Genomic DNA, 26920 nt, shown 5'->3' with positions numbered 1-26920 from the left:
GCCGGGATGGAGATGAGGCTCTCATGAATGTCAAATCGCTCTCCGCTAACTCCCCCTTAGAGGAATGCTGACAATCACTTGTACTAACAAGTCAGGTAGTATCTCTGACGAAACACTCAGAAACCTCTCCCTCGGGGGCTGATCTGTACTTGTCCTCCGTGTGAAGGATTGTGGGCTGAGGAGAGAGGGAGGGAGTGGAGGAGGGAGGGGGGGAGGGAGGGAGGGGGAGATGGAGCCGTATGGGAGAGAGGCAGAATAATAAGGCAACAAATGGGGGATTAATGAGGGCAAATAAGAGAGGAAACAGGGGGAGGAAGTAAAACACAGGGAGGAGGGATGGAGGAAGAGTGAGGATAATGAGCTGAGTGTTTGAAAAGCAGATGCGAAGCTGTTTTGCCTCCGTCTGCACAACGTGAGTGTGTGTGTGTGTGACGGGAAGCAAGCTGAGTGCCCATCGATACAGTCGTGCTTTCACAATAAGAACGTGTGTGTGTGTGTGTACACAGGTAAGGTGGAGCTGAAGGTCAGCGCCGAGGCCCTGAAGACCGAGGCTCTCTGTGGGAACGAGGTGGCCGTCGTCCCCGACATGGGCCGGGTCGACACGGTGATCCGCTCCCTGCTGGTGGAGGTCAGTGACCAGCCGGACCGGTTTGAACCAGATCCAAGACCGTTTAGTCTGTAGCATCAATTAATACAGACTGAACGTTTAAACCCAGCTGCATCACAGCAGCATCACAGCTGCTGCAGAAAAAGACCAATTTATAGTCAACAATCAGTTCCAGTCTGATTCAAGCTCATTTCTTCTTAGTAAAAATGGAAATCTTTAGCAGGAAATGGGACAGAATTAAATTCATTATGATTCTATTAACTCCTAATGTTTAGTAAACACACACACACACAGAAGACAGACAACAGTTTACTGGATTTATCTACATTCACTGCTGTTGTGATGGTGGATGTGTGTTGTTGTTGTTGTTGTTGTTGTTGTTGTTGTTGTTGTTGTTGTTGTTGTAGTAGTAGTTTCTAAAGACGATGGATCAGGATGTTTTAGTTAAATCAATATTTACCACTTCCTGTCTCTGCCCTCCAGGCCGAGGGAACTCCTCAGATGGTCAGTCACAACGCCCTCCTCTGTCCTGCAGGTGAGCGCTTACCAACAACCTCAACGTTCACCAACATCCTGAACGCTCACTAACATCCTGAACGCTCGGTAACATCCTGAACGCTCACTAACATCCTGAACTTTCACTAACATCCTGAACGCTCACTAACATCCTGAACTTTCACTAACATCCTGAACGTTCACCAACATCCTGAACGCTCGGTAACATCCTGAACGCTCGGTGACATCCTGAACTTTCACTAACATCCTGAACGCTCTGTAACATCCTGAACGCTCGGTAACATCCTGAACGCTCGGTAACATCCTGAACGCTCGGTAACATCCTGAACGCTCGGTAACATCATGAACGCTCGGTAACATCCTGAACTTTCACTAACATCCTGAACTTTCACTAACATCCTGAACTTTCACTAACATCCTGAACGTTCACCAACATCCTGAACGCTCGGTAACATCCTGAACTTTCACTAACATCCTGAACTTTCACTAACATCCTGAACGTTCACCAACATCCTGAACGTTCACTAACATCCTGAACGCTTGGTAACATCCTGAACGCTCGGTAACATCCTGAACGCTCGGTAACATCCTGAACGCTCGGTAACATCCTGAACTTTCACTAACATCCTGAACTTTCACTAACATCCTGAATGCTCGGTAACATCCTGAACTTTCACTAACATCCTGAACGCTCTGTAACATCCTGAACGCTCGGTAACATCATGAACGCTCGGTAACATCCTGAACGCTCGGTAACATCCTGAACGCTCGGTAACATCATGAACGCTCGGTAACATCCTGAACTTTCACTAACATCCTGAACTTTCACTAACATCCTGAACGTTCACCAACATCCTGAACTTTCACTAACATCCTGAACTTTCACTAACATCCTGAACGTTCACCAACATCCTGAACGCTCGGTAACATCCTGAACGCTCGGTAACATCCTGAACGCTCGGTAACATCATGAGCGCTCGGTAACATCCTGAACTTTCACTAACATCCTGAACGTTCACCAACATCCTGAACGCTCGGTAACATCCTGAACTTTCACTAACATCCTGAACGCTCTGTAACATCCTGAACGCTCTGTAACATCCTGAACGCTCTGTAACATCCTGAACGCTCGGTAACATCCTGAACGCTCGGTAACATCATGAACGCTCGGTAACATCCTGAACTTTCACTAACATCCTGAACGTTCACCAACATCCTGAACGTTCACTAACATCCTGAACTTTCACTAACATCCTGAACGCTCTGTAACATCCTGAACGCTCGGTAACATCCTGAACGCTCGGTAACATCATGAACGCTCGGTAACATCATGAACTTTCACTAACATCCTGAACTTTCACTAACATCCTGAACTTTCACCAACGTCCTGAACGTTCAGTAACGTCCTGAACTTTCACAATGTTACTAAACGTTCACCAACATCCTGAACGTTCATTGACAACCTGAGCCTTGGGGTGAACAGAGAGAAAACTTGATGACACGTCTGTACGTGTCCTGTCATGGCCAGGGTTAGGGTTAGTGCAGGGTCAAAGGTCAGAGTTCTCAGAGACAGACTCATTATTGTTGAGCTCCACTTGTGTTTGTCAGTGTTAAATGGATGATTGTGGTAATTATGCTCATCAGTCAAACTTTCATTTTTGAAATAACATGAAGAATTCTTGCTTCCCTCTAAAGTTAAACAATCACAACAACAGTGAAAACTCAATAATCAATGATCAGATGATTGATTATAAAAACACCATGTATCATTTTCCTTTCACTTCACAATTGTGCGCTACTTTGTGTTGGTCTATCACTTAAAACCCCAATAAAATACATTTAAGTTTGTGGTTGTAACATGACAAAATGTGGATAAGTTAACTTCAAGGGGTATATGAATACTTTTGCAAGGCACTGTATCTTTACGTCTTTACTTCCTGTCTGCAGACGGGCCGGTGGAGAAGAAGATCTCTTTGCTGCTGCCGGAGATGTTTGTGGCTGGATCTGCCAGAGCCTCCGTCTCCGTCCTGGGTCTGTAACACAACATGTGGAGTACTTCACTGCCCCTCCTGCGCTGTAGGAAATCACATTAATATCTTTGTGTGTCTTTGCTCCTTACAGGTGACCTGATGGGCCGGGCCATGAAGAACCTGGACAAGCTGCTGGCGATGCCGTACGGCTGCGGCGAGCAGAACATGCTGCTGTTCGCTCCCAACATCTTCATCCTCAACTACCTGAAGAGCACGGGTCAGCTGACCAAGGAGATCCAGGACAAAGCCACGCGCTTCCTGGAGAGCGGTGAGGCTCGGTCAACGTCTCCTGATTGGTTATCCATTGCTCTCTCTGGCTTCCTATTTTTTATATCAAACCTATTTACATCTAAATGAGAGCCTAGTGATTTCACTGAATTCCTGGTTAAATGTTTGAGACAAGGGTCATGATCATTGGCATAATTTATGGGGGTATTGACAACCCCAAAAATCTAATCCAGCCAATATACAGCACCTCCCCTAAATAATCGTATAATTGCAGTGAAAGAAATATCTTCAAGCTGGTTTGAAGAAGTTTTTGTTTTTGTTGAAAAAAGTTGAAGATTTCATTTGCAAGCAACCAAAAGTAATATTTTTTATGACCTGACAATGTCATAAAAGGTTGATAGTTTGCTAGTGACTACAGGAAAAACTAGAGGAGGACGCTACGGAATAAATGTTCACGTAGGATTTAACTGATCTGAAAACTGATCGGCTTTTCTCTCAAGCTAATTTGGTAGCCTTGTCATAGCCTATAGTTACCTTAGTCACAAATTGTGTCATTAGTTCATCTGCCTGATGAGAAATATCTACACAGTGATGAAGTGGTGTTATGATAAATTAACAAAAAGCGTTAGTCCTGTCAGAATAAATGTGTAAATCACCACAACAAAATAAAATGCCTTAAGAATAATGGTGGACTGAAATACCTTTTACTACTGTTACTAATATGGGAATCCCAAAATAAAGATGTAAATTAGCCTTGTCCTTTTATCAAAGTTAATGATTTTGCACTCTTCCCTTACACCAGGACTTTTTTTGCTTAAAAAAATCCTTTGAAGATCTGAACCCCCCCAGTGTTTAACCCAAAGTCACGCCCTTGGTCATGATGGTAGACAACACGACAGTGTGTCTGAATCTGAAACCAAATGTTGGATTAATTTTACCATTTACAGTAAAAAAAAAAAAAAAAAAACCTCCTTCATTCCCATAGCCACAAACTGAACAATTCAAATTCACCACACCACTGATCGCCTTGTCAGCATTTTAAAGGGATAGTTCAACATTTTGGCAAATTGGCCCATTGCCATAATCCCTAATAGTCTTAGCAGTAGGTTCATTACCTTTAATTGTCGGTGCAAGCTATTTTTAGAACGGCGGAGCAGAGCCGTGAGCTGCTCAGAGCTACGCTACGGAGGCTCATGGGATTTCTTGGTTTCCCTCATCAAACTCATCAAATACACAATCCAACAACTCCACAACGCTCTGGTGGACAAGTTGTGACCTGCACATTCACCACGCTATGAGATAATAACACAACGTTACCAGACAGAGTTGTTTTAGAGGGAAATTAATAATTAACAATAATAGTGAACTCCTTCCTTTCAATAAAAGCAGCTCAAAGGGATTTACAACAAAGAAACAAACTGTGCTTCACATGAAACGGCATAGAAAATGTAAACATAAAGGTGTTATGTAAATGTAAATGTAATAATGTCCGTGTGTGTGTGTGTGTGTGTTTCAGGATATCAGAGAGAGCTCACCTACAAACACGATGACGGTTCGTACAGCGCCTTCGGGAAGAGCGACGCATCTGGAAACACCTGGTCAGTGAAGAAGTTATGAAACATTAATAACGTCTAATGTCTCCATAAACATCCAAAATCCCAAAAATAACAGCGATAACGAAGACAAACGGAGCAGCAGGTTCCTCCTACTCGGTGTTTTAATAAAGTGTGAAGGAGACAAACACCAGGATCATAAAGACTCGCTTCAGATTATAAAACACACTCGGAGACTTTAAATAGTTACAGAACATTTATCAGGAGCTTCACTGATGAACAGAACAATTTCAGCTCCAATCTCACACTTCATTTGATGTGAGAATAAAAATGACAAGTGGACGCAGTGGGAGTTGGACACACACACACATAGACACAGACACACACACAGTCAAACACACACTGTTTGGCAGCAGCGAGCGTCCTAATAATTTTACTTTATGAGGAACCTGCCAGAAAATATTAATATTTTCATTTAATGGGCTTAAAGCGCGGCCCCTGAGGGGATTCAACAAAAATCTGCTGTTTGCTGTCTGAAAGGCTGCTGGGCAGTTTGGCAGTTGGTGTGTTTGTGTGTGGGTGTGTGTTTTGTGGTCGGGGAGAAAACTGGGGCTCTCGAGTGTTCGATCGCATTAGAAAAAAATCCGTCAGGACGTTTGTTAGAAAAATCCCAGATCCTCGGAGACGGAGATGTCTGGAAGTTTTTGAACAAAGTGGGAGCAGATGCAGATGAGGAGTTTTATTATCAGAGTGATACATGGAGAGTGAGTCAGAGACGTATCGGTGACCGCTGTGCTTCCCCTCGCCGCTGCCAGACCAGTTAGCGATGAATCTGCTGAAGAGCCACAGATCGTTTCTCAGGCTTCGAGTCTTCGACTGAACATTAGTTTTGTTAAACACAGAGAGAAGCTGCTTTTATTTTATCTGAAGATTCATGTGTGGTTTTAAAGAACAAAAAACCATCTCAGTGTAGTTTTCCATCTCCTCTTTTAGCTTCTCTTTTGGAGCTCTAGTAACAACAGGTCGGTGTCAGCCAATCAGAAGAGAGGAGGAGGCTCTGATCCTCTCTTCTGATTGGCTGACTGTTTTCTAAAGTGATCTAATAAAAATATAGAGCAGATTTCAGAATAAAACACTCAGAGAAACCAAATCCTGCAAAGTTGTTGTTGGATGGATGGTGGGTCCAGGTGGTGAGGGGGCGGGGCTTAGTTGTGACATCACAAAGTAACAGGAAGTCCTGACGGCTGGTTTTAAGGCTCAGTTTCTGAATACAGGCTGTGTGCATTTCTCTGTGGACTGAGGCTTTGATACTTTCACAGTATTAATATAGAACCTAGAGCTGCTTTATAATCACACTACACATGGACATCTACCTTTATACTGTATGGAGCTTTAATACAAACATCTACCTTTATACTGTATGGAGCTTTAACACAAACATCTACCTTTATACCGTATGGAGCTTTAACACAAACATCTACCTTTATACTGTATGGAGCTTTAACACAAACATCTACCTTTATACTGTATGGAGCTTTAACACAAACATCTACCTTTATACTGTATGGAGCTTTAACACAAACATCTTCCTACCAAACAACAGACAGATGTTGGTGAGCAGCAGATATAAAGAACCAGATGTTTCCTCAGCAGCTGGTTGAGACCAGACCTAAAAAGTTGAATATTGTGGAGAGTGGACATGAGACTTGTCTATGTTGTTGTTTGTTTGTCTTGAAGGTGAAGTGTTGTTCAGTACTGCCCCCAAATGGTCAAAAAATAACAATAATGCAGCTTAAATACTTTAAACATTTACTATTAATTTAAAGTAGAATATGTGTCGTGTCGTGTAATATATTTCTGTATTATTAGAGTCTTATTGGAGGTGGATGTTTACACTTCCTGCTCCTCTCTGAGCTCCAGCTGCCTTCACTCTGTCGTAGCTGCAGCTCAGGACGAACTCTCTGCTCCGAGACACGAGGCTCTTATGTAATTGTCCCGGAGCTGGGTTCATGCTGGGGTTAGCAACACAGGCACACATGTTTAGATTTACTCTCTAAAAGAAAACCTGTGTGTGTGTGTGTGTGTAGGCTGACGGCCTTCGTGATGAAGTCCTTCGGTGGAGCGAGGCCGTACATCTTTGTGAGCCCGGGTCACATCACCGAGGCCAGAACGTGGCTGTCGAGGCTCCAGAGACCCGACGGCTGCATCCGCTCAGTGGGCAAACTGTTCCACAACGAGATGAAGGTGAGTCACACACACACACACACACACACACACACACACACACACACACACACACACAATTTTCATTTTTATTTAGTTTTTCAGTTTGTTTTTTATTTCAGTTTAGTTTTAGTTAGTTCAACGAGTGATGGTTTGAAGCAGTTTTAGTTTAGTTTTTATTTAGTCTTAGTTTTAGTTTTTCAGGTTTTAGGAGAAAGCCTCTCTCAGAAATCTGAAGATGAACTTCCAAATTTGTGGGATGTTTCCCTTTTAGTTGTATCCCATAATGTTCCCATCAGTCCTCATCAGGTTCCATTCACTCTTATCCAGTGGCGGCTGGTGGTGAAATTAGTTGGGGTGCGCTAATAAATAAATTATACCCATTACATGGTTAACACAGCAGTAGCTAAGAGTTACATCCCATCTGACTGGCACAAAAGTATAGCAACTAACTACGGTAGGCCCACACAATCAAAAAAAAAAACTTCGCCTGGTTATCTCTCACACATACACACACTCACATACGCACACAGATTCACACACACAACAATATTGCTCAATTAATACAATTTTTACAATTTTTTAAAAGACGATATGTGTATAGCTCATATCGATGGCCTTTCTGGGAAGCAAACATGTTTATCGCCATGTCGTTTAAGTCTGGTGCTCCCAGTGAGTTTAGAAACTAGATTCTCCACTTTGTTTATGTCAGCAAAGACAGTTTAGAGTAGTAAAGTAGCTAGGCTAATGCTACCTGTGATGCTAGCGCCTAGCGCCGCTGTTTTCTGTCTTCTCCCTCCTACAACAACACAACTTTCCCTCCGGCTCCTCCTGTCATTGGTCTGAAAACAGCGGAGTTGGGCTAAATTATATCAGCCCAAATGACCAAATTGCCTTAATGGCCCCAAAAATGTGAGAATTGACAAAAAAGTCTGTAATTTTTATGCTCCTGAGGTTGAAATCCATGTGGTTTTACCAGCTGTTCCCTCAATTGTCTTCCAGTGATGTAACTAATTTGAAAACTAGTTACCTGGGACGGTAGAAGGGGCGGGGCAAGCAGTGGTTCATTTGCATTTAAAGGGACAGGCACTGAAACCAGCCGTTCTGAACAGGGCTGTTTTGAGAGGATGAAAAGAGCTGTGATGTTGATCCTTGGGGTATTTTGACCAAAGCAAGTCACAAAGAACTATTTTAATTTGTGTAAATAGGCAGAACATGTCTCCTTTAAGTTTCCTAAAATTCTCTTTTCACTGCTAATTTTAGTTTTAATTTGAGTAAAAGCTGGTTTTAACTATAATAACCCTGACAGACACACACTCCAACAAACACAGAGCAACGAGGAGCAGCTGAACTCAGCCTGTCGTCTGTCTAATAAAGTTTTTTTTTGTTTCCCCCAGGGAGGAGTGAGTGACGACGTGTCTCTGACGGCTTACATCACCGCCGCCATGCTGGAGCTGGACGGCAACGCCACGGTGAGTCTGACGTCTCTGTCCGCTGCCTGGAACCTGGAACCAGTTTCCTCCTGTCCTCTCTCACGTGTCCTCTCTAATGTGTCTCCGTCAGGACCCCGTGGTCCAGGGTTGTCTTCGCTGCCTGAAGGCGGCGGCGTCCACTCCCCTGGACAACCTGTACACCACGGCCCTGATGTCCTACACCTTCACTCTGGCTGGAGACGAGGACATGAGGAGCAAACTCATCACACAGCTGCACCAGAAGTCCAACACACAGGGTGGGACAGTGAAGGCATCGCCAGCTTTAATTCACTGTTTAAAGGGATAGTTCAACATTTTGGCAAATTGGCCCATTGCCATAATCCCTATAGTCATAGCAGTAGGTTCATTACCTTTAATTGTCAGTGCAAGCTATTTTTAGAACGGCGGAGCAGAGCCGTGAGCTGCTCAGAGCTACGCTAATCCAACAACTCCACAACGCCCTGGTGGACAAGTTGTGACCTGCACATTCACCACGCTATGAGATAATAACAGAACGTTACCAGACAGAGTTGTTTTAGAGGTAAATACATGCAAAACCGCTGATGTGTGTTGCCTTCAGGGACAGTTTTTCATCAAGCAGTCTCTGTATTCACAAAATAGCTTGCACTGACAAATAAAGGTAATGAACCTACTGCTATGAATATAGGGATTATGGCAATGGGCCAACAACTCCAAAACGCTCTGGTGTTAATGTTTTTGCCTCACTGAGTCGACTCCTCTCCGGCCGACAGGAGGAACCCGCCACTGGAACAGAGCCGGGGCTTCTGGGAAAGGCCTGGACTCTCTGGAGGTGGAGATCACCTCCTACGTGCTGCTGGCGCTGCTCTCCGGCGCCGCGCTGCAGGACTTCGGTCTGGACTACACCTCCGACATCGTCCGCTGGCTCGCTCAGCAGCAGAACCCGTACGGCGGCTTCTCCTCCACGCAGGTGAGACGCGCGCACACACACACACACACACACACACACACACACACACACAGAGATCAACCCTGAGTCGACTCTGACCTCTGACCTCTGTGACCCCCTCCCCAGGACACGGTGGTGGCGCTCCAGGCTCTGGCTCAGTACGGCGCCGCCACCTACAGCTCGGAGGGCGTCACCACGGTAACGGTGACGTCGCTAGGAGGCATGAACAAACAGTTCAGAGTGGACCAGAGCAACAGGCTGCTGTACCAGGAGGAGAAGGTCCGAGAGATCCCAGGAGAGTTCACGATCCGGGCCCGGGGCCAGAGCTGCGTGCTGGCGCAGGTAGGAACAGCTGGATAACAGCTGGATAACAGCTGGTTATTTACCCGTTAACAGCTGGTTTATTCATCTCTGTGTCAAAACTACAACAAGAAACTCAAAACCAAAAACAGGCTGAAGACGACAAGAGGATTTGTGTTGATCACCAGTGACAACATCTGTAACCGAACAGATGTTAGGAATGTTACTAATGATGACCAGATGTTTCAGATATTCTTATTGATGAACAGATGTTGTAGATGTTATTTTTATGGACCAGATCTTATATACTATCACATGTGGACAGATGTTTCAGATGTTATTTTGGTGACCAGATGTTACAGATGTTATCCCTGGTGAACAGATGTTGTAGATGTTGTTATTAAGGACCAGACGTTACAGATGTTGTCACATGTGGACAGAAGTTAGAAATGTTACTATTGATGACCAGATGTTGACGACCAGATGTTATAGGTTATCACGTGGACGGATGTTTTAGTTATTATTGATGACCAGATGTTATCACTGGTGTACAGATGTTTGCAGATGTTACAGATGTTAATGTCAATAGTAAACAGATGTTAGAGATGTTACGATTGATGACCAGATGTTGTAGAAGTTATTGTTATGGGCCAGATGTTATATGTTATCACATGTGGACAGATGTTTCAGATGTCATTATTGATGACCAGATGTTGCAGATGTTATAACATGTGGACAGATGTTGTAGATGTTGCTAATCAAGGACCAGACGTTACAGATGTTGTCACATGTGGACAGATGTTAGAAATGTTAGTATTGATGACCAGATGTTATCACATGTGGACAGATGTTTTAGTTGTTATTATTGATGACCAGATGTTATCACTGCTGAACAGATGTTTTTTATTATTAAGGACCGGCTGTTACAGATGTTGATGTCAATAGGGACCAGATGTTAGAAATGTTACGATTGATGACCAGATGTTGTAGAAGTTATTTTTAAGGGTCAGATGTTATATGTTATCACGTGTGGACAGATGTTTCAAATGTCATTATTGATGACTAGATGTTACAGATGTTGTCACATAGTTAGAAATGTTAGTATAGTTGTACGTTATCACATGTGGACAGATGTTTTAGTTTTCATTATTGATGGCCAGATGTTACACTGGCGAACAGATGTTGTAGATGTTGTTGTTATTATCAAGGACCAGATGTTACAGATGTTGTCACATGCGGATATATGAAATGTTGTTATTGATGACCAGATGTTACAGATATTTTTATTGAAGACCAGATGTTACAGATGTTATAATTGATCCTCAGATCTCGATGCACTACAACGTTCCGCCTCCTGACGACTTCTCGGCCTTCAACATGTCGACTCACGTCATGGCCAAGTGCAACATCAGCCGCCCTCAGCTCATCGTCTTCGTGCACGTCAGGTGACGATCACATGACCTCTCTCACTCACTCACTCACCCGATCGATCAGTCAGACGATCAATAATCAATATCACTGATCATCAATGGTTTCTGTGACCTGATGGGAAAGCGTTGGTTCTGCTCCGTGTTGCAGGTACCAGGGCCGGAGAGAGGAAACCAACATGGTGATCGTCAACATCAAACTGTTGTCGGGCTACATCCTGGACAGGAGCTCCCTCAACCTGGTCAGTGACCAATCAATCTATTGATCTATCTATCCATCTATATCCATATATACATATATCTATACACCTATCTATCCATCTACACATATCCATATCCATCTATACCTAGATGTATAGATGTATTAAACATCTATACATCTATCTATAAACATCTATACATCTATCTATTATGTTTAAAGCAAGAACCAATTCACTTCCAGGCAATATCCAGAAAATGTTTTGTGACATGGAGGGGGGGTTACAACTTAAGAGGAAAATTCTATTTAAAAAAACATTGTGTTCGTTCAAAAAGGAAAAGTACGTGTATTTCAGTTGTTGGTTAAGGGATGGCTTATTTTTGTTAGATTGATAATTATTGTATAACCAATAATTAGACAATTATTGTTAATTATTAATAATATCCACTGGGGATATTGGTGATAATATACATTTTTAATTAATATTATCACTTAATAGATAAGTAAGAAAGGGGTAGGGTCATATAAGTTTTACTTCTACCTGCTCCTTTTCGGACACTGCTCTATTGTTTGTATTTTTTTGTTTTTAAATTTTGTTTTTTATGTTCGAAATAAATAAAATGCATTCAATCAATCAACATACAATCAGTAATAACTCTGTGTGTTGCAGCTGAAGAGCGACTTGTCAGTGAAACGCATGGACGTGGACGAAGGACACATCAACATCTACTTAGACGGAGTACGACCAGTCAAACCAGTTACAGCAGGTTTTATGTCCGCTCTGCCGCTCTGCTAACGTGCGTGTGTGTGTGTGTGTGTGTGTGTGCGCAGCTGAAGAAGGATGAGATGAAGATGTACAGCGTGACGCTGGAGGAGGATCAGCCCGTCAGGAACCTGAAACCTGCCGTGATCAAAGTCTACGATTATTATCAGACCAGTAAGAGCCTCTCCTCTCTGCTGCCCTTTCAAAATAAAAGCGCCTGAAGCCACTTAAATTGATTTATATTAGTGTTTTGCTTCACTGTTCTGTTTGTACTGATCGATCGATTGATTTGTTGTTTCCAGGTGACGAGGCTGTAACTGAGTACACGTCTCCCTGTGCAGAGAGTAAGTGACACTTCTCTGTTATCTGTTGATTATTGATTATAGATCTCTCCCAGGCTCCGGCTTCATCATCTTTAGTATAAAAAGGTTTTATTGCTCGCTAACAGAAGTAAATGTTTCGTCCTCGTTATTTATTATTAGTTGTTGTGTGAACTGTATCTTAATATTTATTGATCTTTGATTGATCCTCGTTAACGCGGCACAGTCTTAGTGGATGAAGCCCAGAGTGAAACAGGAAGTTAAGTCCGTATAGTTCTTGTTCTCCTGCCCACTACATTAAATACATACTACATACAGACTTCCTACTATACGAACACTTGACGTTTACAGTCAATATCCCAGAATTCCCAGAATGCATTTCACATGAAGTGGAGAACCAGGAGAGAATTTCAGTTTATCAGCAGCATCAGTTTGTTTATCAGCTCCCTATCGACCTCATGTACACGACTGTGAAGCCCAGGTCAGAGAATTGAACCCAGAACCTTGATGCTGTGAGACAAGAGTGTAAAACCACTGCAACAAAACAATGTGTGCTACAGTTTTACTAATGAATCTTCAGTTTTATGCATCTGGACCAGTTTAAACTGTCACAAGTAACTGAGTCATTATAATATTTAATATACGTACGTACAGACGTGGACAAAGTAGTTTGTACCCATCTGTTAAAGCAGGAAAAACCCACAATTGTCACTGAAATAATATTATTTTTTAAAAATCTGAATAAGATTTGAGTTCATGATTTTTACTAATTAGAATTTTTCTCCAGACCACTTTGATTAGTTTTGTTTTTAAAAAATATTTCTGTCGAACCACAATTCAAAAGCAACATCTGATTTGTGTTTTTCAAAACATTTTTATTTATTTTTACTTTTGTCAGTTTCACTGTTAATCATTATAATGAATCATTATGAATTATTGTTTGTTTAATTGTTTCCAGGCGACAGCATCAACGAGCTGTGAACATCCTGCGACGCCTCGAGTCAGTTAGAAGAAGAAACTGGAGAAACTTCTAGATGTTTATTTTTTTCTTACACTGTTTAATTTGACTTTTTTTGTTTTATTTGTTTTTTATCCCTTTTTAATGATTTTTAGCCGTTTCCGTGTGTGAACGCCACTTTGTGTGTCTGAATGGTTTTATGTTTTTTGTTTTATTTTTTCTCTCCAGGAACAGATTTTAATTTGTTCCACTTCCTGGTCATGTGATGTGATAGGACGACGTCCGTGTCGCCAAACAAACCTGTAAATTAGCAAAGATGAGAATCAACTCTGTCGTCATGGAGTCAACACACACACACACACACACACACACAAACACACACAGACACGTGTCTCAGTAACAGTTCTGTTTTTAATAGATTTGACAAAAATCCATATTATTCATACCTGAAAGTGACGCATGAGACGTACAGGGTACCAATAACACAGTATGGTCCGAGTATTGATTCAGAGTGTGTGTGTGTGTGTCTGTGTAGTGTGTGTGTGTGTTTGCAACAGGAACTACTTTCTAGAAAAGAAAAAAAAAAGCCCAACAGTGTGCGGAGTGAGTGTGAGGTGAGTTACTGTGTGTTCTGCTGTACCTGTAATAAAAAGGTAGATCGATACAACACTACCAACAATTTAAAATGTAACTGACTGACAATAAAATTTTCTAAAATGACAAAAATAAGTAAAAACTGTACTTATTTTCATACAATACTGTTTCATCATCTCAATAGTAATATCATCATTATTATTATCATTAGCCTATTATTTTTTCATTCAGGCTTCCTCTACGTCCGCTCTTTTCAACATCGACAACAACAGTAAAGTTTTTATACCATCTAATTTACTATCAACAGACATGATTTAACAGCCTTGCCAGTGTTGAATAGTTTGGTTTGCACATGTTATAAAAGGCAAGGAGGGAGGGGGAGGGAGGGGTGAGGAGGGAGGGGAGTCAGAATATATTAAGGTCTTTTCACTGATTCTATACTTCGTGTTTTAGAAGTAAACATGTCACTATCTCAGGCACCACAATCATAAATTATTATCGTCACTGCACTGACACATGAAACTAAACCACAGTTCCACATGCGCCATTTATATAAAAATCACAGTCTGTTCGTCCTCGAGCACAGAAATCAATCAATCAACGGATCGATAATAGGATCGATAAGAAGATTCACCAACGACGTGACAATTGACACGATGACGACGAAGATGAAGAAGTTTCTTTTATTTGTTTTTTTTTAAAGAGTCTGTTAAAGCTGAAGATACGAGTTTTCTTGATCCGCCCCCCCTCCCCCTCCCCTCCTTACTGCTCTCTGCTTACAGTGGGGAGTCAAAACAGGAAGTGATGTCATAATGATGCAACAGCAAAACAAAAGTTGTTTTTGTTTTTAAGGCAAATGAGTTTTTTTTTCTTTTTACGTGCCCTTATTTTGAAATTACAAATAAAAAGTTGCAGGACTGAATGTACAAAACATAACAAACATTTTGGTCTCAAGTGTTACATACTGTATACTACACTACACTTCCCATAATGCAACATGGTTTTTATTAGATCCTTGTTGACTAGGAAGAGCTTAGCGCTCAGGTTTTTAAATTTTTCTCCTATCCACAAGTTTCCGAACGTCATCTATGGTCAAAACCGGAAGCCGGTTTGGTGGAATTGTACGTTTTATTACCATGGTTTTCAGTCGTTGTCATAGTTACGGTAAATGCATGGATCTCTTAGCGCTGGCTTTTAACACAGATGTCAAAAATGTGATGATCCATGGGTTTTACAGATTTTCATTGAAAAAAAAAAAAAAAATCGCGACTACCGAAACCATGGAAACGTAGACACAAAATTCTACCGGAAGAACAAAACCGGCTTACGTTTTTGACGTTCGGAAAAAGGTGGATAAACTGATTCATCTAATTGATTATGATCAATTTAACAAGATAAACTGATCCATTTAAAATATTTTGTACATTCAGAGTAAATGATGAAGTAAAGTAAATGAACCTGTTGATCCCCAGAGTGAGAGCCTGTGGACTCAACCTGCGATGAAAACGCCTTCTTGTGATTGGCTCCTTCCCGGTGAGGGCAGGGGGGCGGAGCCGGACTCTCAGACTCGGCATCAATAACAACACGTAGTCAAGGCACAGTTCTGAATTTTGCATTTAGTCCTTTTTTTTTTGTTGATCCTGCGTTGGCGTTAGCGTTAGCATCGGTCGGTCTCCGTAAGCGCTTCCGGTCGTCGTCGTTGTCGTGGTTTCTCAGGCTGGCAGTGATGATGGCGGCTCCCCCCTGCTGTGTCGTTGCATCATCCAGTTACCTAAAGGCTACTTGGCAAAAAAAAGGTCAAGCTTCTTAGTTTGAGTGTGTGTGTTATGTGTGTGTTGGTTGACAGGTGAGATTTTCCTCTTGAACACGTTCACAGGTTCATGAGTACGTGGCGGCTGTGGTTTGACCAGTTCACAGGTTTGTTTGGGAGTCGACCTCAAGACCATTGATGAATATTTAAAGGGGACATATTCTGTAATTTAACATAATAAAGGGTGTTTGTCGCCTTCTGGCCCCAAAATGTGAGAATTTCGTAATTTTCAGGCTCCTGAGGATGAAATCCATGTGGTTTTACGGGGCCGGTGTCGTGTGGCTGCAAGTTTTTGTTCCAACCAATCAAGAGCAACACAGTTTGACCAATCAACTGTCTGAAGACTGAGATCAGTTGATTCAATGAGTCTGCTGCTGATAATGGCATGATTAGCCTAGCTTAGCACAAAAACAACTGTGTTCTGCTTCCTAATTCTGTGCTAAGCTAGGCTAACACGTGAGAATTTGATATTGATATAAACAGTCATCTTTGTTTATGTTCTAGTATCGTAGCTTAGCTTAGCATTAAATGTCTCCCCGAACAATATAGGAGCATGTTATCTACACGTTATGACAGAACCAGGCTAGCTGTTTCCAGGCTAAGCTAAGCTAATCAGCTAATGGCTGAAGCTTTATACTTAGCATTTTACAGATATAGAGACAGAGTGGTGTCAAATCATTATCTCAAACTAGCTCTGACCAAAGGCATAAGCAAACTAAGCACAGTTTGCTTAGGGCCCCGTGACCACTAGGGGGCCCAAAAGAGCAATTAACGGTTTTAAAGCTGTACTTCTGTCGACCTCACGAGAGATTCTGCGTAAAAAACCCTTATTTGTTGTTGTTGCACATTCCAAAAATAACAGATGCCCTACAGCAAATGCATTGTCTATTGGTTTATTTTGTTATTAGTACCTACGCCTAGATGACATTTAACCCCAGGCTGCACTTTTAGCTGAATTTGGTGCCATTTCATAATTTAAAAAAAACATAGATGGGTAAAAACATGCCAGGCTAGGAAGATGATACGTAATGACAGATTATAAATATATAAGATAAGTTAATACTAGGTGTGTAAATAATCAATAATCATTGAGGGCTCCCCCAACAAGTTTTTGCTAGCCTATCTTAGCTTAGCTTAGCATACAGACTAGAAGCAGGAGGAGGAAATATAGGAACTCCATGATAATTTCTCGTTTTTTACATTTACAGTCAGAGCCAGGCTAGCTGTTTCCCCAATTACTTCCAGTGTTTGTGCTAAGCAACGCTAAAGACCCACTGTGTGCCAAAACATCGACGCTACTTCTGAAGCTTATTAAACACTGAAATATGCTAATTAACAGCAGAAAAAAGATGCTTATTATCGATGCCGACAGCGGCTGAGGCCTCCCACACTGTTCACTGGACAAACCACAGAGTGAAACTGCAGAATGAACTCCTGAGCTGTCGTCTTGAAACAAAACTCATCAAAACAAAACAAAACAAAAAAACACTCTGAAGTGAAGTGATGAAGTCGTGGAGACATGAACCTGAACGTGCCGTGGTGTCGTGGTGTGGATTTGATTTTAGTGTTTTTAACGACGTTCAGTCTGAGCAGCACTGAGGTGACGAAGGTGACGAGGAGGAGGAGGAGGAAGCAGTGATGGATCGACTTCTCTTCTGTCTCATAGATTTCTACAACGTTGTGTTGCATGAAGAGTCTTTCAGATACATTTCACCCTCCACAGTCGTGATGAACAAACAGAAACATTGGCGTTAAGTCATTTGGCAAATTTCTCCTCAAGTAAAAAAAAAAAGAAAAGATAATTAAAAGAAAGAAGGGAAACAAATACAAAAAGGTTCAACAAACAGAAACTACTAGATCTCCATTTGGCAAATATAGAAAGGCTTTTTTTTTTTTAAAGTCTCTGACATTTTGGTTTTATATACAACAGAGTGTGTGAGAGAGAGAAAGTGTGTGTGTGTGTGTGTGTGTCGAAGTGTGTGTGTGTGTCCTTCACGGGCTCCCTTTTTAAATCCAAACAGAATCACGTAGAAAACGTGGAGGTGAGACGTCGACACGGTCACGAAATCAATCAAACGGTGACGATTGAGTCAGAAACAAGGCGTTGTCGTCGTCGTTGTTGTCGTGGAAACGGGTGGGGGGGGGGGGGGGGAGGAAGGGCCTACAGAGTCTGTGCGAGTCCCTGCCGATATCGATTATCGATCGATCGGTCGGTCGATCTGCCGCGCCGCCTCAGTTCATGAACTGCGTGTATCCCTCCGCCCCCGTCACGATCACGTCCATCCAGATCCTCATGGCCTCGGCCGACGGCGCCACCATGTAGTAGAGCCGGTCGTGGGTCTTCACGCAGAACGTCAGCGACGGGTTCGGACTCTGACGGAGGATGAGGAGAATAAAAACATTAGACCAGAATTAAACTTTGATCTGTTTTAAATTCATTCAGGTTTAAACTCAGCTTCGTTGTTTTCTGTTGTAAATTAACTTTAAATGGACAAAATTACGAAATGGCTCTTTAACAGATAATCAATAATCCATAATGACATGAAAACGTGTATTAAAAATCAATAACTGGAGGAAGAGGAAAGGATGAAGAAGAAGAGGAGGAGGAGGAAGAGGAAAAGCTGGAAGAGGGGGGACAAGGAGGAAGATGTGGAAGAAGAGGAGGAAGGAGGAAGAAGAGGAGGAGGAAGAAGACAAGGAGGAAGAGGAGGAGGGGAGAGGGAGGAAGAGGAAGAAGAGGAGGTATGAAGAGGGAGACAAGGAGGAAGATGAGCAGGAGGAGGTGGAAGAAGAAGAAGGAGGACGAGGAAGAGAAGGGAGGAGGAGGAGGAGGAGGTATGAAGAGGGGGACAAGGAGGAGCAGGAAGAAGAAGAGGAGGGAGGAGGAAGAAGAGGAGGAGGAGGAGAAGTTGGAAGAGGAGGAGGAGGGAGGAGGAAGAAGAGAAGTTGGAAGAGGAGAGAGAGGAAGGTTTGGATGACATCACTCTGAAGCTTCTCATTGACTTGAATGGAGCCTGTTGTTACACTGCTCGTCAATGAGGCGTTCAGGAGTCGCTCGTTCATGTTGGGATAGCTACAGTATACAGTTTGAGCCGGCGTTGCCATGGAGATACTTGGTTTTTCAATGGAGCAAAATGTTTTAGAAGCTGAATAACCATAATCGTCGTGGAAACGCAGCAAATATACATAAAAACGGATAATAAGAATGAAATAAAATAGTCGTTGATCAACTTGTGCTGATGGGTCTCTGAGTAGCTTGAAGCTTCAAGGATCAATATTGTCATAAATAAAAAGAAATGAATCATGTTGCTCCAATTAATAGACCAACACTAAATATTCATTATCTGAACTCCAGTGTGTTTGTGTCTTCAGCTTGTTGTGTTGCCAAAACATTTAAACATTAATGCACATTTAAAGATAGAAAACTTTTCTGTAAACTGCAAAAAAAAGATAGAAAAAAAACCTTTTTACCAAATTAAAACAAATACAAATGACTCATCTTTGCCCAAATAATAACTCCTGAGCTCAAGAATGAACAGATTTTCTTCTAAATTAAACATTAATTTCATCCTCACTCCTCGTTTGTCCGAGCAAAAGTTTCTCTGTAACATGAATATGAAGTGACGAGACGAAATCTACGTCTCACACACACACACACACTGAAGATGAGGCAGCAGCTTCACGTTGTCAATCAGAAACAGAAACATGGTCGAACTGAGGCGTTGTTGGTGTTAAAGGGATAGTTCAACATTTTGGCAAATTGGCCCATTGCCATAATCCCTATAGTCATAGCAGTAGGTTCGTTACCTTTAATTGTCGGTGCAAGCTATTTTGAGAACGGCGGAGCAGAGCCGCGAGCTGCTCAGAGCGACGCTACGGAGTCTCATGGGATTTCTTGGTTTCCCTCATCAAACTCATCAAATTTTGTGACCTGCACATTCACCACGCTATGAGATAATAACACAACGTTACCAGACAGAGTTGTTTTAGAGGGAAATGCAGAGACTGCTTGATGAAAACTGTCCCTGAAGGAAACGTGCATCAGCAGTCTAGCTAAAAATAGCTTGCACCGACAATTAAAGGTAACGAACCTACTGCTATGACTATAGGGATAATGGCAATGGGCCAATTTGCCAAAATGTTGAACTATCCCTTTAAAGAAACAGTTACGATGTTTCCTGTTTGTGTTTGAGTGTGAACAGGAGTCTCCACTGGGACGGACGGAGGAGAACCAGGACCAGGCAGGATTAACAGACCAGAGGGAATCAAACCAGTGAACGTTGTAGTTCATGTTTCAGTCTACACACAGGATCGGGGGGGGGGGGGGGGGGTTGAGGGGGGCAGAGTGTGTGATACATACACTGGTCATATTCAAGTTGAAAAATCCTTTCTGTGACGGCAGCAGCAGCCGAAACAAAAACACACACACACGGAGAAAAAGACAGAGAGAGAAGAAGCAAAAAACCAGAGAGAGAGCGAAGAATAAAAAACAAACTAATAAACAAATAAAGAAATATAATTCAAATAATTAAATGAAAGGAGGAAGTGAGCGGAGGCGTCGTGGTCGTGGACTCGTACCTTGGTGGCGCTGCGCAGGTGATCGTAGTAAACCTCCTCTATGGCCTGGAAGTAGATCACACCCTTCAGTTTGGTCTCATGTTTATCTGTGAGGAGGAAGAGGAGGAGGAGGAAGAGGTGGAGGAGGAGGAGGATGAGGGGGAAGAGGAGGAGGAATTTGAAAAAGAGGAGGAAGAGGAAAAAGAAGAAGGAGGAAGAGGAGGAGCAGGAAGAGGAAGAGAAGGAGGTAAGAAGAGGGGGACAAGGAGGAGCAGGAGCAGGAAGTGGAAGAAGAGGAGGAAGAGGAAGAAGAAGGAGGAACAGGAAGTGGAAGAAGAGGGGGGGACGAAAGCGGAAGTTGAAGAAGAGGAGGAAGAGGAAGAAGAGGAGGAAGGAGGAGGAGGAGAGAGAAGAAGGTGTCAACACCTGGATGACGTCGCTCCATCAGACTCTGACTGTGACAGATGGAAAAACACGAGCGCAGCAACTTTGCCTCTGTTTCCGTGGCGATGCTGCTGCTGCTGCTGCTGCTGCTGCTCATTGTGTCTCTCCCTCTCCCTCTCTCTCTCCCTCCATCCCTCTCTCCCTCTCTGTTGCGCTGCTCTGCTTCATCATTGCGCGTTGTTTCATCAGCCACTGCAGCGCTGCAGAGAGGAACCGGTGGGGAACTCTCTCCTCCTCTGCTCCTCCAGGCACAAACACTCAGCAGCAGCAGCAGCAGCAGCAGCCGAGTTAAGAGGAGTAGGTAGAGGAGACGCTGCACGCCGCTGCACGCTGCACGCCGCCGCATTTCGAGGAACAACACTTTTCCTGTTAATGTGCAGCCATTATCCCGCTAACGACCTCTTTACGGCTCAAACAAGTCGGCGCGTGCGTCTAAAAACACAACAAAAGAGACCGCTCCTCGCTGCTGCTGCTTCGGCCTCGTTCAGGTGAAACGACTTGACGCTCGTCTCTTCAAGGTCACACAAGCACAAGGGCGGCGAGCGCTGCATCTCAATCAGAGAGCGTCCTCAGAGGCCGCCGCCGCTCCTCCTCGCATCTTAACGACGCCAAGGAGCTTCAAGCAGCTTTAAGTGGAGCCTCCTGACGACTTCAAACACAGCGCCGTCGTCCCAGAGCTCGCAGCGTGACATCACGCCGTCAACCTGCTCAAGGTCTGGAGGAGGACGCCACCGGCTCGCCATCGGCTGTCAATCAAAACGCTTCAACTGTGTTAACTAACGAACGCTCATGTTTACGCGTTGCTGCTCAGAGCGCCTGAACGCATCACAGAAACCACTGATGTGACACAAGAGTCTAAAACTGAAACAACTTGACTCAGTACAAATCTAAAGAAAACTTTATTTAAACGTTTCTGTTTGATGCTTGTTTATATTTAATCCGTCAGTTTAAAAGATTTAGTTTTATAAATTAAAACGTTGCAAACGACATTAAGTTAAAATCCTCACCTAAGATTCAACCAACTGTAACAATTAAATACTGTTTATAGTATTGACAAACCAATAATTTAATATATAATAAATCTTTAATATAATAATACTACTTGTAATAATGATTTAATCATAATAATAAATCATTGTTTTAATAGTTTTAAATTAAATGTTCTGTTTGTTTGTTTGTTTGATGTTTCTTTATTCTCTTTTGTCTGTTCTTTTTTTTTTTAAGTATTTGATTTTCAGATTTATTTTTACATCTGTATACAAAATGATGCTGACTGTAGTTTTGAGTTCACCTGCAAAGTGAATTGTCTGACTGAGTGTTGAAATATAACTGATGTAAAAGTGGATGTGAGGAAATAAAAAATATATATGAAAAATAAATAAATGAATAAATAGATTTCCTGATACTTTTACTTTGAAAAGCCTTTGAATACTGTTGTTTACCTGCGCAGAGGCCACGCCCACATCTCTGACATCAACAGTTGCTAGGTGCGACATACTGTACTGTGCATGATGGGATGTTTGTAGCCTTAATGTTTCTAAGTTGTGTTTTTGTCACAGTTTGTTTTTTTTCTGCTGCTTCCTGTGATTTGTTTTTCAAAATAAAAGCCCATGCAGAGTGTGGCGGTCTTCTTACCGACGTAGTAGGACAGCGTCCTCTTGAGGCGGTCGAAGACGAACCAGCGCTTCTTCCAGGACTTGATCTTGCCTCCCATCTTGACCAGGTAGCCTTTACACATCTTCTCGGTGATGATGATGTGGTAGCAGGTGTCCACGCTGTGGCCCGACGACTCCACGTGGGAGCGCAGGTCGAACTCCTCCTTCCTGATGGGCAGGTAGCGAGTCATGGGCCGAGCCTGCGGCGGGAACACAGACACTTTTTATTTTATTATTTTATTTTAAAGGGACATTGTGTAACTTCTCCTGTTATCTATTCACGAAAATTGATTATTTGGTTCAAAAGTCTGTTTTTCATTAATCAGTAATCCCCTCCATCATCAAAGTGAAGTGTTCCTTTCAGCTCTGAATGAGCCGTTCATATCATTCATATCTACATGGAGCGGGTAAGCTCGGTGCTGGCTGCCATGTGGTGTCGCCATGTTTTTACGTTCAGTGGCAGCGTGACGGTAGGAAACCACGGAAACTCAGCGGAGACACCGGAGCTGTCGGCTCAGGTGGAGGTGGCGTCTGTGAAAAGTCACCGCGGTAACGCAGTGAGGAGGAACGAAGCGTTACACTGATGCTGCATTCACCTGCAGTCGGGCAGACGGCCGTCGGTAACAAACCAGATGTCATTTTAGTCACAGAAGTCCAGAGAAAGCCGGTAAAACGTGGGTCAGGTCAACAATACCACATCGCCATGACAACATATTGTCACGTGTATTGTTTTGCCTCGTGCTGACGGACCACTTGTTTACATAGAGGCTTGTTTATGCCGTTACGTGCAGCGGCTGTCGTCCGTCTGCCGTCTGCCCAATTTCACGTGAATGCAGCATGAAAAATACGATTGAGTTGCTTGTGATATACAACCGCAACGCTAGATGGGAGGAATTCTTACACAATGGACCTTTAAAGGTATAGTATGTAGGAATTCCCCCCCTCTAGGGGTGCGGTTGCATATCTGAACGTATTCTTGATGTTGCATTCACCTGAAATCGGGTAGACGTCAGACAGACAACAGACGCTGCATGTAACAGGATAAACAAGCCTCTATGTAAACAAGTGGTCCGCCAGCACGAGGCAAAACAATACAGGCGTGACAACATGTTGTCATGGTGATGTTGTAATGTTTTACCGTCTTTCTCTGGTGGAGTAAAATGACATCCGGTTGGTTTGCCAACGGCCGTCTGCCTGACTGCACCTGAATGCAACACCAGTGCCTCCGTCCTTCCTCACACTACACAGTGGTGACAGTTTTAACAGGCCGAGCCCACAGCTCCGCTGAGTTTCCGTGGTTACCTACGGTCACGCTGCCACTCATAAAAAATGGCGATGCAACATGGCCGCCTCGGTTCGGTGCGTCGCCCAATTATGTATTTGTAACGACTTGTAACAACTCATTCTAAGGTACCAGAAAGCTTTCATTTGTATGCAGCTGTGATTCCACTTCAGTGAAATACGTATTTATGAAAGACGTATTTGATTTTTGCGAATAAAAAGCCAAATAAATTACAAACTGGGGCTTTAAATAGTGAAGAAGTCGGGGGTTTGATGTGTAATGACGCTGAATCGTTCACTCGTTCCAGAGTTAAATGTGATTTTCCACCTGAGTGGCGGCGGCGAGGGGGTGCAGGATGGATTAACGGTGCGTTCACTGACCTGGGAGAAGTTCTTGGCCCTCATCTTGACCTCTTTCTCCACCAGCTGCTGCCGGTGGAAAGTTTCATCCTGCAGCCGCTTCTCCGCCTCCTCCCTCCTCCTCCGTTCCTCCTCCAGCATCTGACGGCGAGCCAGGCTCTCTCGCTCCTGGAGGAGAGAGAGAGAGAGAGAGAGTGAGAGAGAGAGAGAGAGAGAGAGAGAGAGAGAGAGAGGAGCTTTTTGATTACATATGTATTTGATCTGTGGATGGAGTTTGCAGAGCTCCTAATTTTTCACTCACTTGTACATTCATACATTTATGAATTCACGCTGCCACCGTGCAGCTGCACCACAGGGTTTACACATAGAGCACATGTGTATATATATATATATATATATATATATATATATATATATATATATATATATATATATATATATATATATATATAGCCTATATACTGTATATGAGTATAAATATATAAACATATTTCATTTCATTTTGATTTATTCCATTCATGTTTTACATACTTCACACGGTTGCATATATTTACATAATGTACATTACAGTAAGTCACCATAAATGAAAAGGAGCAGGATGAAGAAAAACTTATACTGTAGTACCTGCCCCTTTCTATAGTTGGAATTGCATTGGCTTACTATCAACACCAATATTATACACTAATACGTATATATATATATATATATATATATATATATATATATATATATATATATATATATATATATATATATATATATATATATATATATATATATATATTTTTTTTTTTTTTTATAAAACGGAAAGGTGAAATCCGGCAATCTGATTGGTTGTTAGCCGTGGTATATTGAGCGCATATACCACGGCTACTATTCTAAAGCGGCGTTCACACACACATCGCGTCATTCGCGCTAGACGCTCCGCCCGTTAATTAGAAAACCGGTGATCTCAACCTGCTCTCTTTCCATGTCGATTGTGGCTGATATCACCACCGTTGCTGCACTGTAGCCTACTTGCTGTACAAGTCTCAGAAACACTGGAAAACCACCCGCCGTCGTGTCTGGGTTCACTGTGTGTGTGTGTGTGTGTGTGTGTTTTTTTTTTTGTTCACTCTGTGTAGAAGACGGCAGCGGTGCCACACACAGCTCATATACAATTAGCTTCTCCTTCATGTTGTTCTGAGTGTAAACAACCGTACAGAGAAGTGACGTCGTCGGCTTGAACTCGGCGCTGATTGGATGTCACGGCGCGATGCCGCCTGAAAAGTTCAATATTTTCAACTTTATTCGCGCCGCTCCAGACGCGCCGCTCCAGACGCTTCATTCGCGCCGCCTCCGCCTGCATCGCGTGTCATCGCGCCATTTACATTGATTTTCAATGTAGAGTTGCCGCTCCATTCGCGTCTATCGCGTCCGGTGTGAACGCCGCTTAAAACCTTATCACAGCATAGGCTATCACTCCGCGTCACTGGTATGAATGGAAGTTGTTGTCATGTATCCATGACAACGGACTGTTGCAGTCCGTAGCAAAAGACAGCTGATGTTTTTACGATGTTAAAAAATGGACTAAAGTAGTTGAATTCACATGTTTAAGGTTGACTTTCACCTCCGGGGAGGGTTAACAATGGTAGAGGGGACTGAGCAGTGACTTTAACCTGAAAAAATGCGGAGGAAAAGACGAGCTGCAGAGCTAACTTGGAGCTAACGTCTGGAGAGGTGGGACTATTTTATCACAGTGAGGCTATTTTATTGGATAATATGTATTTCTGGTTGAATAAAACTACATGAAATTGATTGCGTATCCCTCTTTTATATTGCCTTTATTCGTAACCGTTTTATAAAAGCAATATATCACTCCAGTCCGTGGTATATGCTCATTATACCACTCTAAGGGGGTTGTCGTCCCTCCGCTTCGGGCCGAACAACGCCCCTTAGCCGTGGTATAATGAGCATATACCACGGCCTGTCGTAATATATTGCTTAAATATATATATATATATATACACATACATAGCCTATTAACAGTCATTTATTTATTAGAAGTTGAAAAACGGCTCTGTCTCGTAACGTTCCGTTATTATCTCATAGCGTGGTGATTGTGCAGCTCACAACTCGTGCTTTAGTCTCCTTGCTTTTCTTGTTTTACCTCCTATTTGTTCAGTCAAAATGTAAAGCACTTTGAACGGCATCTGTTTGCTTTGAAAGGTGCTATATAAATAAAATTTGATTGATTGATTGATTGAACTTGTCCACGACAGCGTTTCTGGGTTCTGTATTTGATGAGTTTGATGAGGGAAACCAAGAAATCCCCTTAGTCTCCATAGCATAGCCCTGAGCAGGCTGCTGCTCTGCTCCGCCGTTCTAAAAATAGCTTACACCGACAATTAAAGGTAACGAACCTACTGCTATGACTATAGCGATTATAGCAATGGGCCAATTTGCCAAAATGTTGAACTATCCCTTTAATGTATAGTCTGCATGTAAAATGTTTTATGTTGATGTTGCTGATGTATATTAAATGTATGGTATGTGTAGTGTTTGATGATGTTTTGTGCCAACACAGAACTATGTGCTACCATGCTGTGCCGACTTGTGCAGTCATTAATAAATGAGTTTCAACTTTGCTGCTGAGCAGAAGATTTGTTCTAAACTAAATAAAAGTCTGTCCCTCACAGATGCCTGTCTCTGATAG

General features: G+C 42.6%; 2 protein-coding genes across 7 annotated transcripts in view; one reads left to right on the top strand and one right to left on the bottom strand.

Moving 5' to 3' along the window:
- LOC310995820 (alpha-2-macroglobulin) overlaps positions 1 to 15301 on the top strand; it is a 45394-nt gene extending 30093 nt beyond the window's left edge. For both annotated transcript variants that reach the window (XM_083984966.1, XM_083984965.1), the window contains exons 21-36: positions 507 to 628; positions 1091 to 1142; positions 3071 to 3154; positions 3245 to 3421; positions 4898 to 4979; positions 7022 to 7178; positions 8555 to 8629; positions 8721 to 8886; positions 9382 to 9578; positions 9684 to 9899; positions 11184 to 11302; positions 11436 to 11526; positions 12154 to 12222; positions 12315 to 12420; positions 12549 to 12590; positions 13525 to 15301. In XM_083984966.1, coding sequence (XP_083841092.1) covers positions 507 to 628; positions 1091 to 1142; positions 3071 to 3154; positions 3245 to 3421; positions 4898 to 4979; positions 7022 to 7178; positions 8555 to 8629; positions 8721 to 8886; positions 9382 to 9578; positions 9684 to 9899; positions 11184 to 11302; positions 11436 to 11526; positions 12154 to 12222; positions 12315 to 12420; positions 12549 to 12590; positions 13525 to 13547 — 1778 coding nt within the window. In that variant the 3' untranslated portion in view covers positions 13548 to 15301. The remainder of the gene's footprint in view (positions 1 to 506; positions 629 to 1090; positions 1143 to 3070; positions 3155 to 3244; positions 3422 to 4897; positions 4980 to 7021; positions 7179 to 8554; positions 8630 to 8720; positions 8887 to 9381; positions 9579 to 9683; positions 9900 to 11183; positions 11303 to 11435; positions 11527 to 12153; positions 12223 to 12314; positions 12421 to 12548; positions 12591 to 13524) is intronic.
- Positions 15302 to 15388: 87 nt separating this feature from the next.
- LOC310995818 (pleckstrin homology-like domain family B member 1) overlaps positions 15389 to 26920 on the bottom strand; it is a 143628-nt gene continuing 132096 nt past the window's right edge. For all 5 annotated transcript variants that reach the window (XM_083984959.1, XM_083984961.1, XM_083984960.1 and 2 more), the window contains 4 exons: positions 24247 to 24393; positions 22565 to 22784; positions 20507 to 20592; positions 15389 to 18301 (listed from right to left, as the gene is read on the bottom strand). In XM_083984959.1, coding sequence (XP_083841085.1) covers positions 18161 to 18301; positions 20507 to 20592; positions 22565 to 22784; positions 24247 to 24393 — 594 coding nt within the window. In that variant the 3' untranslated portion in view covers positions 15389 to 18160. The remainder of the gene's footprint in view (positions 18302 to 20506; positions 20593 to 22564; positions 22785 to 24246; positions 24394 to 26920) is intronic.

The sequence above is a fragment of the Trachurus trachurus genome, assembly GCF_905171665.1.
Source record: "Trachurus trachurus genome assembly, chromosome: 13".
NCBI classification, from domain to species: Eukaryota; Metazoa; Chordata; class Actinopteri; order Carangiformes; family Carangidae; genus Trachurus; species Trachurus trachurus.
This window is presented reverse-complemented; position numbering and strand designations above follow the sequence as displayed.